The sequence below is a fragment of the Quercus robur genome, chromosome 4 (genome assembly GCF_932294415.1).
Source record: "Quercus robur chromosome 4, dhQueRobu3.1, whole genome shotgun sequence".
NCBI lineage: Eukaryota > Viridiplantae > Streptophyta > Magnoliopsida > Fagales > Fagaceae > Quercus > Quercus robur.
In genome coordinates, this window is record NC_065537.1 from 20,196,199 (window position 1) to 20,211,673 (window position 15,475).

The 15,475-nt window shown below is 33.6% G+C and overlaps 1 protein-coding gene across 1 annotated transcript; it reads left to right on the forward strand.

The window, feature by feature from the left end:
* The first annotated feature begins 13,333 nt into the window (after positions 1 to 13,333).
* LOC126720820 (probable glutathione S-transferase) lies at positions 13,334 to 14,969 on the forward strand. The gene is made up of 2 exons (XM_050423635.1): positions 13,334 to 13,746; positions 14,357 to 14,969. The coding sequence occupies exons 1-2, from the start codon at positions 13,432 to 13,434 to the stop codon at positions 14,699 to 14,701; spliced, it is 660 nt and encodes a 219-aa protein (XP_050279592.1). The 5' UTR covers positions 13,334 to 13,431; the 3' UTR covers positions 14,702 to 14,969.
* The last annotated feature ends 506 nt before the right edge of the window (positions 14,970 to 15,475 follow it).

Here is a 15,475-nt window from a genome sequence, read left to right on the forward strand (position 1 = left end):
ACCCTATCATAGGCCTTACTCATATCAAGTTTAATGGCCATCTCACCCACTTTACCCCCTTTTTTCCGGCTAATATGATGCATAGTCTCAAAAGCTACCAGGATATTATCCATGATTAACCTTCCATGCACAAAGGCACTTTGGGTATCACTGATGATGGATGGGAGAAAATTTTTCAGTTTGTTTGCTATTGCTTTAGAAGCTATCTTATAAGCTACATTACAAAGGCTGATCGGCCTATAGTCAGAAACATGTTTCGGTTCATTAATTTTTGGAATAAGTACAATATGAGTCTCATTAAAATTTGGAGGAGACATACCATGATTGAGAAAGTCCAGCACTGTGCTTGTTACAACTTCACCACAAGTATTCCAAAAATGTTGGAAAAAAAGAGGGGGCATACCGTCGGGTCCAGGGGCTTTCAAGGGGTACATCTGCTTCAGGGCCAATCTAACTTCCTGTGCCGTGTAAGCTCGGGTCAGCTCAACATTCATAGCATTTGTAACTTTCGGTTGGACTGCATGTAAGATTTTAGAAAAGTCATCTGGCTTGCTTGAAGTGAAAAGTTTGTCAAAATAGGCCACAGCCACTTCCTCAATCTTCAACTCGTCCTCCTGCCACCTCCCCTGTTCGTCAACTAAACCATCAATATAGTTTTTTTGGTGCCTAGCCGAAGCTTTTGTAAAAGGGCTCCAAGGTTTCCTTAGAATATTTATTAATAAATATGGCTTTAACATAAAGTATCATTTGGCACCACTACAACAAAATGTATTTTCAGTGATGAATTTTAATGACGAAAATTTTTTCGCCATAAAAAGGTACCATATAGTGACAAAAATTTATATTTTGTCGCTATTTATTAAAAAAAAATTAGTAACATTCAGCGACGAAAATTAGATTTCGTCGCTATTCATTGTGCTAAATTAACGGCGCCAAACGAAATCATAGGCACGAAACTAAATTCATCTATAACGACGAACAAATTCATTCCTAAAAGTTTAAGTTTCTTGTGACAAAAACTTTGGTCGCTAAAGGTGTTGTTGGTCACACTGTTAGTGACGAAACCAATTTCGTCGTTGAATGTGAGAAATAGCAACGAAAATAAGTCATCGTTGAAAGGTATATTGCATTTTTTGTAAGGTTATCAGTGACAAATCCAATTTTGTTGCTACAACAAGCCAATAATGACAAAATTGAAGTCGTCACTAAAATGCCAAATTATATCGATCAACTCACTCTTTTCTTTTCTTTTTTTTCATTCCCATAAACCCATCTCTTTCCCTCACTCAGCCCGCCAACCCAACTAAGGGCCTCCCTCACCCAGCCCACCACCAACTCGCCGCCGCTAACCCTTCACCTCTCCTTCATCCCCCCCTCTCTCCTCCACCACCACCCCTCCATTCTTTCCCCTTTCCCTCCCCCTTTTCCTCCATTACATCCCCTCTTCCTTCCCTCTATCTCCCCCCTTCCCTTACCATCTCCTTCCACAAATTTGAACAATGTAAGTTTTTATTTATTATTATTATTATTATTATTATTATTTGGTTTGGATTTGTTTAAATGATATGGGTTATGAGTAATTTTAAGATTTGTAAGTATAAGTGTGAATTTATTGTATTTAGTTTCTTGTAATGGGTTTTTTGTTAGTTTCTTGTAATGGGTTTTTTGTTAGTTACTTGTATTTGGTTTTTGTATGATTTTAGAGTGTGTTTGTTAAATTTTGTAAATTTAAGTTCTCTATTGTTGGTTTTGTTAGGTTTGGATGATGATAAAGAGTGGTTTTCTCTTGGGGATTCTTTGTTTCTAACTGTTCTTGGTCAGGTTTTTTTTTTTTTTTTTTTTTTTTGTGGTGAAATTACTGAGCATTATAATTTTAAGATTTTTTTTTATCATTTGTTGAAACAGGATTTTAGGTGTGTGTAATTTTAGGAGTTTTTTTTTTTTTTTTTTTTTTTTTTTTTTTAAGCTACTGACTTGTTGAACAAGGGGTGTGTGTTTTTGACTTGGCTTGAGCATTTTGACTTACTATGCTCCAAGTTTGTCAAAATGCTCAAGCCAAGTCAAAATGCTCAAAGTCTAATTTTTTGTGAAGCTACTGACTTGTTATCTATTTGTTATCTATTTCTTAAAGGTGTACACTTGGCTTGAGCATAGTAAGTAAAGTTTGTTCAAATACTTAATAAACTCTAAAATTGTGATGTTGATGATTGGTTTTGGGGTGGGTTATTGTATTGGAGCAAGTGGGTTGCTTGTATGGTGTTATAAGATGATTTAAATTTATATTGAAAGTACCTTATTTTTTGGAATTTTGAATGAATATTGAACATTGTTGATTTATATGTGATGGATACTATTTAATTGTTTTTAATACTTGTAAGCATTATATATCGTGATGTTGATTATTGTTTTAGTGGTGGGTTGTTGTGTTGGAGCAAGCGGGTGGCTTGCATGGAGTTATAAGGTGGTTTAAATTCATATTGGGAGTTTATTTTATTTTTTTGAATTGTGAATGAATATTGTTGATTTATATCTGATGTATACTATTTAATTGTTTTTAATACCTGTAAGCATTATATATCGTGATGTTGATTATTGTTTTTGTGGTAGGTTGTTGTGTTGGAGCAAGCAAGTGGCTTGCATGAAGTTATAAGGTGGTTTAAATTCATATTATTAGGAGTGTTTTCATAGCTTTTTTTTTTTTTTTTTTTTATGTGAATTTTATATTGCTTTTTTTTAATAGAAGTGTTCATTGCTCATAAATAGAATCTACATTTCATACACACTAAATTATTATAAGGATTATCTCAAAAACATAATTATAAGAATGAATTTCTTTTAATTGATCCCAAGGTATTTTGATTAAGAGACTTAAACTAACCTTGTTGATCATGAGTCTTGAACACATGTACACCAACCCTTTGGAGTTTTTCATAATGCTAAATTCACTTTATATAGAAGTTTTAGAAAAAGAGTATGACGCATGACAATTTGCATCTTTTATTTTATTTTACTTTTTCTAATATGCTATATGATACATTGTACCTTGCCTATTGTTAGGTTTAAAGAGTGAATCTTTCAACTTTGTTAGGTAAAAAGCAAACATATGTCTTAAGAATTAAGGAATTGGTATTGTCCATACATCACATCTATTAAGTTCAAGCTAAGAATTCTAAGTAGTGTGCATTAGGTAGGTGTAGTGGACACACCATTTGTGTAATAATGCCAAAACTTCTATAAATATATATATATATATATATATATATAATCAAGAATTTATGATTAATAGATGTAAAGTTATATGATTATAGGAGTAATGTATAATAGAAGTGTAGTACACCCATATTTTGGTCTTAAAAATCCCATCAAGCTAGTTATCTAAATTTGCAACCTTTATTCAATATAGAGTAATCAATCATTTGATTGGATAGAGACTATACACATTCAAAAGATTAATCAAGTGTTCCAAAAATCTTGAATACTCACAAATAAAGAGTTGATTGATCAAAAGTAAATACTAATTAGGAGTGTTTGATGCATATGGTACGCCTAAAATGACAAATAAGTCAATAGCAATCTTGAAAATTATCCAGCTATTATGATTAGGATAGAGTGGCTAATATTGCTTTGATGTGAAACCCTCGTCACTCCCACACTAAGAAACCCAAAAGTAATCAAACTCTAAGATCTTAACATTTATTAAAATAAAAAATAAAACCACTAGATCATGTAAATAAATAGAAAAAAAAAAGATTTTACAAAATTAATATAATAATACTTTTTTTTTTCATTTTCTTTTTGCTTTTCATACTAAAATAGCATGGAATCAAATACATAATCCTAGAAAATCAAACCCATAGGCAAAAGTAAAACAATCAAATCAACTTGATAACAGCCTTGTACCATATCCACTCTCTCTCAACTCAAATCCTCTTTCTCTCTCTATCGGTTTCACATAGGCCCACTCTCTCACTCAAGAAGTTCATTTGACCTTAAGAGTTTTCCTTAGATCTAAATCTCTCTTCACCATTTGTGAAATTTCCGAGAAGCCTACCTAGCAAAAGCTTTTCATTTTTGAACTTTCTTGTCTAAGATTTTCCTTTGGTAGCTGATTTTACTTTGGCTTATCCACTTCTGGGTTTGCAAATACTAACCACAAAAATATTGATGGGAGGATCAAATGATAGCATATACAGGGCCCCTGATACTAGTTGTGTCGACTGCTGAATTTATTTTTGACACAGACAAAGGGTTGGGTTTTCATTGGGTTTGTTGGTATTTTTGGGGTGTGATTTGATGAGGGGAAATTAAAAGATTCCAGTTTTACTTTGTTTGGTTGTCAATAAAGTACAAGTGATGCTAAGAAACAAACAAGCACAACGATTTTGTTGTTTTGAACTTGTGAGTGGGTTTGATTTCTCGGGCATGTGTGTGTTTGTTTTCTAAGAAAAAAAAATGGAAAAATGTGAAGGTCTTGTTGAATTTTTTAAGGAATTTTAATTTTGTAAACTTTTTTTTCTTATTTAATTACATGTTCCATTGGTTTTTTTTTAAAATTAAATGTCGAGGTGTTATTTTTTAATGTTAATTAAAACTTTTTAATATTAATTTATTAACCACGTCAGCATCAGTTTGCCCAATTGTGCACACCATCAGTTTGCCCCATAGCATGTGATTTATGCGAAAAGTCACAGAAAATATAAATCACAAGTTCTTTGTAAACTCAGAATTTTAGTTCATAGTCGGTGATGAAATTGGGCATTTCATTTGCGAAGATTATAACATATCAACTAAGATGATTTGTCTTGATCATGGAAGTGGAGACTTCTAGTTGATATGTTTTAAGAGTTAGGACATGTTGAACTAGACCGCTGTGAGATTTATTATTATTCTTCTAACAACTGTCAAATGAATAATAAATCCCACGACTTCTATTTGCATGAACTCTTAATCCTAAGAGAATAATCGACTTGATCATGAAGTGTAGGTTACTTTGATATATCATGAGTGAGATCTAAAGTAACGGTCGAAACCTCAATATGTTGGGTAACCACATTTAGTGTTGATGGAATATATATTCTGAAGATGGAATTCATAATCTCTTAACAGAGATATAAAATATTCCCTTGAGATAAGTTTAATGGGTTCGGTTATTCAGAGAGTTAGGCCTAACCACTTTAGTAAGGAATTACTAAAGTATATATTTATGAAATTGGTTTTCATAAATATATGATGAATAACTTAGAATGATTAAACCGGGTACTCAAGAATTAAGATGTAATAATCTACAAAGTGGCAGTCTACATTTATGACTTTGTATTACTACAAATATTTTATGAAGGGGTTGCATGTACAATAAAGTCTTGGAATATAACTTATTAATAAGGCCTACAGTGCAATTATATTTATATAGTGGTATTAAATATAATTAATGGTAACTTTAGACTTGTCAAGAGTTGACAGAAAAGCCCAAGGCCCATTGGAGCTAGTGTCTTATTTGTTCCTTTTTGGTCCAACTCCAAGCCACATTTTAAAACCCAATTGAAAATGTCCAAAAGGCTAGCCCAATTAGATAATCAGTTATAAGGAGAGAAACATATAGAATTTTAGTATAAAAAAATGAAATGGTTTTTATGTGAGTGTTGGACACTCTCTTATTCTCTCTTGAACACATTCATAGAAATTGATTGAGAGACCACATTTCTTGGGCGTTAGTGGAATTGGAGTGAAGATTAAAAGTGTTCCCAAGTACTTCTAATCTTTTGTTTTAAAATTCACCACACCAAGGTACACTCTCTTGTTCTTATATTCTGAAATTTACATAGTACATGTTATCAAATTCAAATGAAGTAGATCCATTAATTTTCCGTTGCATATGTTTTGTATGCGATAAAAACATGTATTTTTCCATCAAATGGTATCAGAGCGGTATTCAATTTTGAATCTGTATAACATGTTTTGTGAATTTTGGAATTAAAGATGATGGTTTCATGTTGTTAGAAGATTATACATTTAATTTTCTGCATGGTTATTGAAACTAGGATTTGATGAAAACTAATATTGATGTTATGATGTTGTTTAAATTTGAATTTAAGTATGTTAAATTGAACTTTAAGGCTATAGCATCAATGGAATTCAGTTTTTATATCAATCTCTATTTATCACGTTCATATGATGGTTGTTTGTTCAAGAAAAACCGTTGAAAACTGCCTTAGAAAATTTCTGGAAATTTGAGTTTCATGAGTTTTGATCGGTCGAAAATTGTTTTCGATCGATCGAGTGAAAAAATGACTAATCTGCTTGATTCGATTGATACCCAATTACTAGTTGATCGATCGAATGTTCCCTTTCAATCGATCAAACATCGATCGAGTACCAATCAAGCTAGGCAGATTGTTAGGTTTGAATATTTTAATTTTTTTTCGACTGATCGAGGGGCACATTCGATCGATCGAAAATTAGGAATTCATAATTTTTTCTAAGTGCTTTCACATGTATAAAGAGCAAGGCTATGTGTAATTAGATTATGCATATTTTATAATTTAAAACCTTTAATTTTAAATATCTAGTGGGAGAGAGATACAATGGTTGGATCTCACGGCCTCCATTGTCGGTTTATAGTAGTATGATTAAGCACCTCGCCTTGGCATATATGCCTTGCTCCCTTCGGAGGGTGTTTAATTCATGGAACTACAGATTGAACTTCTTCATGATGGATGATATGTGTTTTTACATTAAAAACGACCACGCTACCATGGAGTTACTTAATGACTCACATAAAATTCAGTCAATGGTGTACACTGGACTAAGTTTAATGTTAACCTCCCTTCGGAGCTATGTCATTATTACTTAGAGGCTAAAGGAGATACGACATGTTATTAGTGTTTGATAAGAGTTATCATGATAACACTAATAATGAGAGTAGTTCTCAATCAATCATAGTGTTTATAATTTACTTGCTTCCAAGGAATTTTAAACTTGGGATTGGATTGTCATTGCATATATTATGCCATGGTTTTATTAAGGTTCCATACTATATGTTTATATGCTAAATTGATAATGTCCAGTTTACTTATTATATTCATGTTTATTATTTTCAAATTTGAATATGGCATCATTTAGCCCACTTGTTACCATTCTTAATCAAAACAAACTGATTGGATCCAATTCTGTTGACTGGAAAGGAAATTTGGACATCGTTCTTACGGCTAAAGAGCACAAATATGTGCTTACTCAACTTTGTCCTAGCTTTTCTTCATTAGATGCTCCTCCTGAGGAAAAATAGCGATATGATCGTTGGCAGAAATCTAATGAGATGGCCAAGTGCTATATCCTAGCATCTATCTCAAATGTTCTACAGCATCAAATGCCGAGATGTAGAACTAGCTTCGGACATAATACTAAGTCTAAAGGAGATGTTTGGTGAGCAAGGCCATTCTGCAAGGCAAGAAACCATGAGGCAAATTTATAATACCAAAATGGCTGAAGGCAGTTCAGTGAGGGAGCATTGTCTTACAATGATCTCTAATCTGAATACACTGGAAGTTTTAGGTGCTGTTATTGATGGGGAATCCCAAGTGGATATGATACTCCAGTCACTACCGGAATTATTCAAGGAATTCAAACTCAATTATAATATGAACAAAAAGATTTATTCATTATCTAAATTAAAGAATTAATTGGTAACTGCGGAAGGCATCCTTGGTACTTCTAGTGTTGAAGTCAATATGGGTGAAGCTTCTACTTCTCAACCTAAGTCAAAAGGCAAGGGTAAGAAGAAGGACTTTGCCAAGCAAAATGGTAAACAAATTGCCTTAGAGGTTGCCGACAAAGGAAAGAAAATCAAAGGAAAATGTTTCCATTGTGGTGAGAAGGGACATTGGAAGAGGAATTGTCGAAAATTCAAAGTTTCCAATAATAAGGGTATGAAAAGTTCATTCCTCCTTGAAATATGTTTAGTACAAAATCCCACAGATTCCTGGTATGTGGATTTAGGTTGTACTAATCATATTTGCAATTCTTTGCAGGGGTTCGAGGAAACCAGAAAGCTTAATGAAGGGAAATTATTCCTTACTTTGGGTAATAGGAGCAGGATTCCGCTTGTAGCTATCAGAGTGTTTAATTTATGCTTTGAGTCTAGGTTTTTAATATTGGAAGACTGTTTGTATGTACCTAATGTTCGTAAGAATTTAATTTCTGCAACTTATTTAGGTAAACATGGATATTGTGTTATCCTAAAAGACAATGTTGTAATAAAGAAGGATAAAGTGTTTATCTGTTCTAGCAATATTGTGGATGGTCTTTATATTTTAACTCTTGATAAGCATGAATTATATAATTCTGAATTAGATAATAACTCTCATGTAAAATCATTAAAGAGAAAGTTTCCTTCCACTAATGATGCATATCTTTGGCACTTGCGTTTGGGTCATATTAATCCAAACAGAATTCAAAGACTGATAAAAAATAGACTCTTAGAGCCTTTGGACTTTGATAACTTTCCAGTTTATGAATCTTGTTTGGAAGGCAAAATGACCAAATGACCTTTTAATGCAAAAGGTAGAAGAACTCAAAAGTTGCTTGAATTAGTTCATACAGATGTATGTGGTCCTATGTCAACCCAAGCAAAAGGAGGTTATGAGTACTTCATCACTTTTACCGATGATTACTCAAGATATGGTTATTTGTACCTAATGAAACGAAAGTCTGAAGCCTTTGAAAAGTTCAAAGAGTTTAGGGCTGAAGTTGAGAATCAATTAGGTAAACACATAAATGCCATTCGATCTGATCGTGGTGGTGAATACCTTCTTGGGGATTTCAAGGATTACTTAACTTAAAATGGGATTGTATCCCAATTGATTGTACCTGGAACTCCCAACAAAATGGTGTAGCTGGAAGAAGGAATAGAACTCTTTTAGAAATGGTTAAGTCTATGATGAGTTACTCAACTTTACCGATTTCTTTTTGGGGTTATGCCTTAAATATAGTGATACATCTTTTGAATTTAGTTCCATAAAAATTTGTTCCCAAAACACCCATGGAATTGTGGAGTGGGCGTAAGCCTAGTATGAAATATCTCCACATTTGGAGTTGTCCAGCACATGTGTTAAAAGGGAAGTCCGATAAATTGGAACCAAAATTAGAAGTGTGTTTGATTGTAGGTTATCCAAAAGAAACTAGGGGTTATTTAGTCTATAGTCATAAAGATAACAAATTTTTTGTTAGTACAAATGCTAAATTCTTGGAAAATGACCATATGCATAATTTTACTCCTAGAAGTAGAGTTGTCTTGGCTGAAATGAATGAACCTATAATTAAACAACCAATGAATGAAACTAGGGATGATGTGGTTGTATTAGATACACCACAAGATACTACTCATGAGATGTCTAGTACACAGGTGCCTCGTCGTAGTGGGAGGACTGTTAGGCCACCTATAAGATTTATAGGTTTGGGAGAAACTTATGAAGCTATCTTAGAAGAGGCCGAAACTGACCCTTACACTTATGAAGAAGCAATGAATGATATAGATGCACATCATTGGCTCAATGCTATGAAATCTGAATTAGATTCTATGTATTCCAATCAAGTTTAGGATCTTGTAAAGGCGCCTAACGGCATTAAACCTGTTGGTTGCAAATGGGTTTACAATAGGAAGAGAGGGATAGATGGAAACGTTGAAACCTTTAAAGCAAGGCTAGTGGCGAAAGGGTATACACAAAATGAAGGTATTGATTATGAAGAAACCTTTTCACCAGTAGCAATGCTTAAATCTATTAGAATTCTCTTATCCATTGCTACTCATTATGATTATGAGATTTGGCAAATGGATGTCAAGACTTCATTTCTTAATGGCAATCTTGAAGAAGAAATTTATACGATGCAACCGAAAGGTTTCATAGCAAAGAACCAAGAGCATATGGTATGCAAGTTGAAAAGGTCCATTTATGGACTTAAGCAAGCATCTAGGTCATGGAACATCAAATTTGATCAAGCAATCAAGTTATTTGGTTTTGAAAAAAATATTGATGAACCATGTGTGTACAAAAGACATCGAAATAAAGTAGTAATGTTCCTTGTGCTTTATGTTGATGATATTCTACTCATTGGAAATGATGTATGGGTAATGTCATCGGTAAAGGTTTGGTTGTCAAGCCAATTTGATATGAAGGACTTGGCTGAGGCTAACTTTATTCTAGGGGTCAAGCTTTGGCGAGATCGCAAGAATAAAATGTTAGGCTTATTGCAAGCTAGATATATAGATAAGGTTTTAGAACGGTTTAGCATGCAAAATTCCAAGAAAGGTTTACTTCCTTTTAGGCATGGAGTTCCTCTATCTGATGACCAAAGGCCTAAGACTCAAAAGGAAGTAGATTTGATGAGACAAGTTCCTTATGCTTCTGCAGTGGGAAATCTCATGTATGTCATACTTTGTAATAGACCAGATATCTACTATTCAGTTGGCATGGTCAGCCGATATCAATCAAATCCAGGACCAAAACATTGGCAAGCTATAAAGCATATTCTTAAGTATCTACGGAGAACAAGAGATTATATGCTTGTTTACTGGTGTGAGGATTTGATGCCTATTGGCTATACAGATTCAGACTTTCAATCGGGTCTAGATTTTAGAAAATCCACTTCAGAATGTGTATTCACCTTGGGAGGTGGAGCCATAAGTTGGAGGAGTGTGAAGCAATCTTGTATTGCGGACTCCACCATGGAAGCTGAATATGTCGCTGCTTGTGAAGCGGCAAAAGAAGTTGTCTGGCTCAAGAAATTCCTTTCTGACCTTGGTTTAGTGAAAATGGAGCAAGTTCCTATCACATTGTTTTGCGACAATAGTGGAGCAGTTGCACAATCCAAAGATCTAAGGAATCATAAGAAAGTAAAGCACATTGAGAGAAAATACCACATCATTCAAGGCATTGTTCCTCATGGAGATGTAGTGGTTGCAAAGACTGAAAGTGCAAATAATCTAGCAGATCCCTTTACCAAAGCCTTGCCGCAAAGGACTTTCGAGTCACATTTGGAGGGAATGAGAGTTAGATTAGTGCATAATAGTCTTTAGGGCAAGTGGGAGATTGTTAGGATTACTGTCCTTAAATCCTATTGTATGATGCTATGCATGATATTAAGTATGACATTATGTATGACTTAATATTGTGATTGATAAAGTTGTTTTATTATTATCTAAAACAATGGTAACATGAATATTCGAACATTATCATATAGTCCACGAGATGCATAGTATATGATTTATGTGAAAAGTCACAAAAGATATAAATCATAAGTTTTTTGTAAACTTAGAATTTTAGTTCATAGTCGGTGATGAAATTAGGCATTTCATCTGCGAATACTATAGCATATCAACTAAAATGATTTCTCTTGATCATGGAAGTGGAAATTTCTAGTTGATATGTTGATATGTTTAAAGAGTTAAGACATATTAAACTGAACCGCTGTGAGATTTATTATTCTTCTAACGACTGTCAAATGAATAATAAATCTCATGACTTCTATTTGCATGAACTCTTAATCCTAAGAGAATAATGGACCTAATCATGAAGTGTAGGTTGCTTTAATATATCAGAAGTGAGATCTAAAGTAATGGTCAAAACCTTAGTATGTTGGGCAGCCACATTTAGTGTTGATGGAACATATATTTTCAAGATGGAATTCATAATCTCTAATAGAGATATAAAATATTCCTTTAAGATAAATTTAATGAGCTCGGTTATTCAAAGAGTTAGGTCTAGACACTTTAGTAAAGAATTACTAAAATATATATTTATGAAATTGGTTTTCATAAATATATGATGAATAACTTAAAAGGATTAAATCGGGTACTCAATGATTAAGATGTAGTAATCTACAAAGTGGCAGTCTACATTTATGACTTTTTATTAGTACGAATATTTTATGAAGGGGTTGCATGTACAATAAAGTCTTGGGATATAATTTATTAATAAGACCTGGAGTGCAATTATATTTATATAGTGATATTAAATATAATTAATGGTAACTTTGGACTTATCAAGAGTTGACAGAAAAGCCCAAGACCTATTGGAGCTAGTGTCTTATTTGTTCTTTTTTGGTCCCACTCCAAGCCACATTCTAAAGCCCAATTGGAAAGGTCCAAAAGGGTAGCCCAATTAAATAATCAGTTATAAGGAGAGAAACATACAAAATTTTAGTATTAAAAAGAAAAAAAAATTGAAATAGTTTGTATGTGAGTGTTGGCCACTCTCTTATTCTCTTTTGAACACATTCATAGAAACTGATTGAGAGACCACACTTCTTGGGCGTTAGTGGAATTGGAGTGAAGATTAAAAGTGTTCCCAAGTACTTCTAATCTTTTGTTTTGAAATATACCACACCAAGGTACACTCTCTTGTTCTTATATTTTGAAATTTACATAGTACATGTTATCAATTTCGAATGAAGTAGATTCGTTAATTTTCCGCTGCGTATGTTTTTTATGCGATACAAACATGTATTTTTCCATCAAAGAAAACAGCTGATTATTAGTGGGGGAAAAGTCAAAAGAGACAAAGTGTCCCGTCAAAGCTGAAACTGAAGCGATCATGTGGGCTACTCCTTGCTATTGACCAAAGTTTTAGGACCCGTTTAATAAAAGATTTTTAGTACCGTTATTTAAGTTTTATGGAAATATATGTGAGTGAAAAGTTGGTGAAAATACATATTGTGGTGTTTAAACAACAGTTTTAGTTATTTAAACATCAATACCAAACAGGGCCTTAATTGTGTGACAATAGAAAGCCACTCAAAGATTTCTATGGATGCTCTTATATCACCTGGCAGCTCAGTAACATGGAGGATTACTATTCTTTCAGATTGGCAACATTAATACCAAATTACAGTTATAGTTGGATTCCTAATTCCTAGAGAAGCTAATGTTGCGTTCCACATTTTAGCATCTCGGTCAATATGAAACAGGCTAGCAATCGACTTTGGTTTAGCCATATTTTTTTGGAGCAAGCCAGTATTTTCTATTTTGTAATTACTCTGTTTCCTTCACAATAAAATTCATACGCAGTGGATAAAATAAAAAATAAAAAATAAAAGTCAAGGACGCAACACCCACTCTGTAAGCAATGCTACAGTGAAAAATTATATGAGCAAAGCAATGACATCGACCGGATTGTGAAAGGATCCAGAATCTAAAAACGAATTTGGTAATCAAAATTACTCCACAAGATAGTCTAGGGAGTACCAAAATACTTTTTAGTCAAAGTCATACTTCAGCATTATTTATTTGTTTATTAATGAAATACCGAATTAACCGCCGCCTATGACTATAAATCCACGCTATCTTTAAAGTGCTTTTCGCATACAATCTCTCACTTGTTCATCTCTCCTTTCTTATCCCTGCCCTTTCTATTTTGCTTCAATATCTTCAGTTCTTTGACAATGGCGGACGAGGTGGTTCTGCTAGATTTCTGGCCCAGTATGTTTGGGATGAGGGTGAGGATTGCTCTGGCTGAGAAGGATATCAAGTATGAGTACAAGGACGAGGACTTGAGGAACAAGAGTCCTCTGCTTTTAGAGATGAACCCCATTCACAAGAAGATCCCAGTTCTCATCCACAACGGGAAACCGGTGTGTGAGTCCCTCATCATTGTTCAGTACATAGATGAGGTCTGGCAGGACAGGTGTCCATTGCTGCCCATTGATCCTTACCAGAGAGCTCATTCCAGGTTCTGGGCTGATTTTGTTGATAAGAAGGTTCGTTTTCTGCGATTTCTTTTCACTCTCTTTCCTTTTGTACTTTCTGTTTTTGTTTTTGTATTTTTTTTTAGGATTAATATTAAGTTAGATTCACCAGATTTCTCTGGAAAAAAAAAATATATATATATATATATATATATTATTATTATGCGTTTAATGTTTAGATTCTATTAGAGTTTAGTATTTTGCAGGTCTTATTTATAATGGCTATTAGACATGATGACTCTAGTACTTAATTTGACATTTTGACCAAACATGATTAAAGTTTGCGAGTTCTAGCAGATCATAGAAAGTGTTGTGATTTAAAAAAAAAAAAGAACCAAAAAAAAAAAGAAAAGAAGTGATTTTAAGTCCAATATACTGAGTCTTGTTCTTCTATCCCACAGTCAATAATGTAATTTGATTTACCACGGATTTAATATATTTGAGTAAGATTAATGTCCTGCAACTTAGAGCATCTTATATGGGCCTTCCGCCTTTGCTAAGGTTTAAAGAAATAATCTCCTAGCCCAGTGGACTTGATTTGAAATTCACTACTGTCAATGTCATTGCTCATGCACGTTATATAATATGTGGGAAGTGGTAGTAAAATGTGTGGAATATGTAGGTTATTGAAGTTTTAAGGAAGATATTGTTCACAAAAGGAGAAGAAAAAGAGCCAGGCAAGAAGGAATTCTTTGAAATCTTCAAGATATTGGAGGGAGAGCTTGGTGACAAGCCTTACTTTGGGGGTGAAACATTTGGGTTTGTGGACCTTTCTCTTATCCCCTACTACAGTTGGTTCTATGCAATTGAGACCTTAGGAGAATTCAACATAGAGGCAGAGTGCCCCAAGATTGTTGCATGGGCTAAGAGGTGCTTGCAGAAAGAGACTGTGGCCAAGACTCTTCCTGACCAGAAGAAGGTTTATGAATATGTTGAACAAATAAGGAAAAGGTTTGGCAATGGTTAAGCCCAAATCTGGAAGTACTTGCATTTCTTAATGGTTTTGGATGGTTGTGTAATCTTGTTGGTTACATTTTGTGATGTTTTAAGTTTGAGTTTGGTATGGCTAAAAAAAAAAAAGATGGTTGTGTTTCATATGGGTCCGTGGAACTTGTAAGACACATCGGTGTGTCTGCTAAGCTTTGAATCTAAAGGGGTATTGTAATAAGAATCACACTTTGTTGTGTCTACTATGTTTTAGATGAAATTGTATCCTTATGCCTTTGGTGTGTGTAGACTATCGCTGTAGACTATTTGTGATATGAAATGACCTTTTTCATCTAATTATTGAGTATCTCTATAACAAAATAAAGATTACTCTGCTTTAAGTTTATAATGCCATTCTCTCTTACTGCATGCTCCTCCACGGTGCACTGCATTCTTTATAATTCCTTATAAACATTGTGCACGTTGTAGAAGGTTTTTTTACCTGTTTTCATGAACCACCTACAAGAGAGTGGTATCCCACTTTTTCCCCATTTCTATAACTTAAGTGTTGATTATTATATTGTTAATGGGTGTGAGTTAAACCTAGTTTCATTTAGTTTACATTTTTAAGATTTGTTTTTTTCTCTCTTAGGGATATTAATAGCTCTCTTGTGGGATCTCTTTACACTACACAAAAGAGAGTTTCTTCCTAAACTCCATCCAGAGTGATAGGCCAAAAACAAATTGACCCCCTTGTAATTAATTAATTGATTAATTAGCCAAGTATATTAATTAATCAAATTAACATACAAAC

Coding starts and splice junctions, on each gene's coding strand:
- LOC126720820 (XM_050423635.1), top strand. CDS start 13,432: ATGGCGGACGAGGTGGTTCTGCTAGATTTCTGGCCCAGTATGTTTGGG. Junction 13,747..14,356: donor CTGATTTTGTTGATAAGAAG/GTTCGTTTTCTG, acceptor TGGAATATGTAG/GTTATTGAAGTTTTAAGGAA.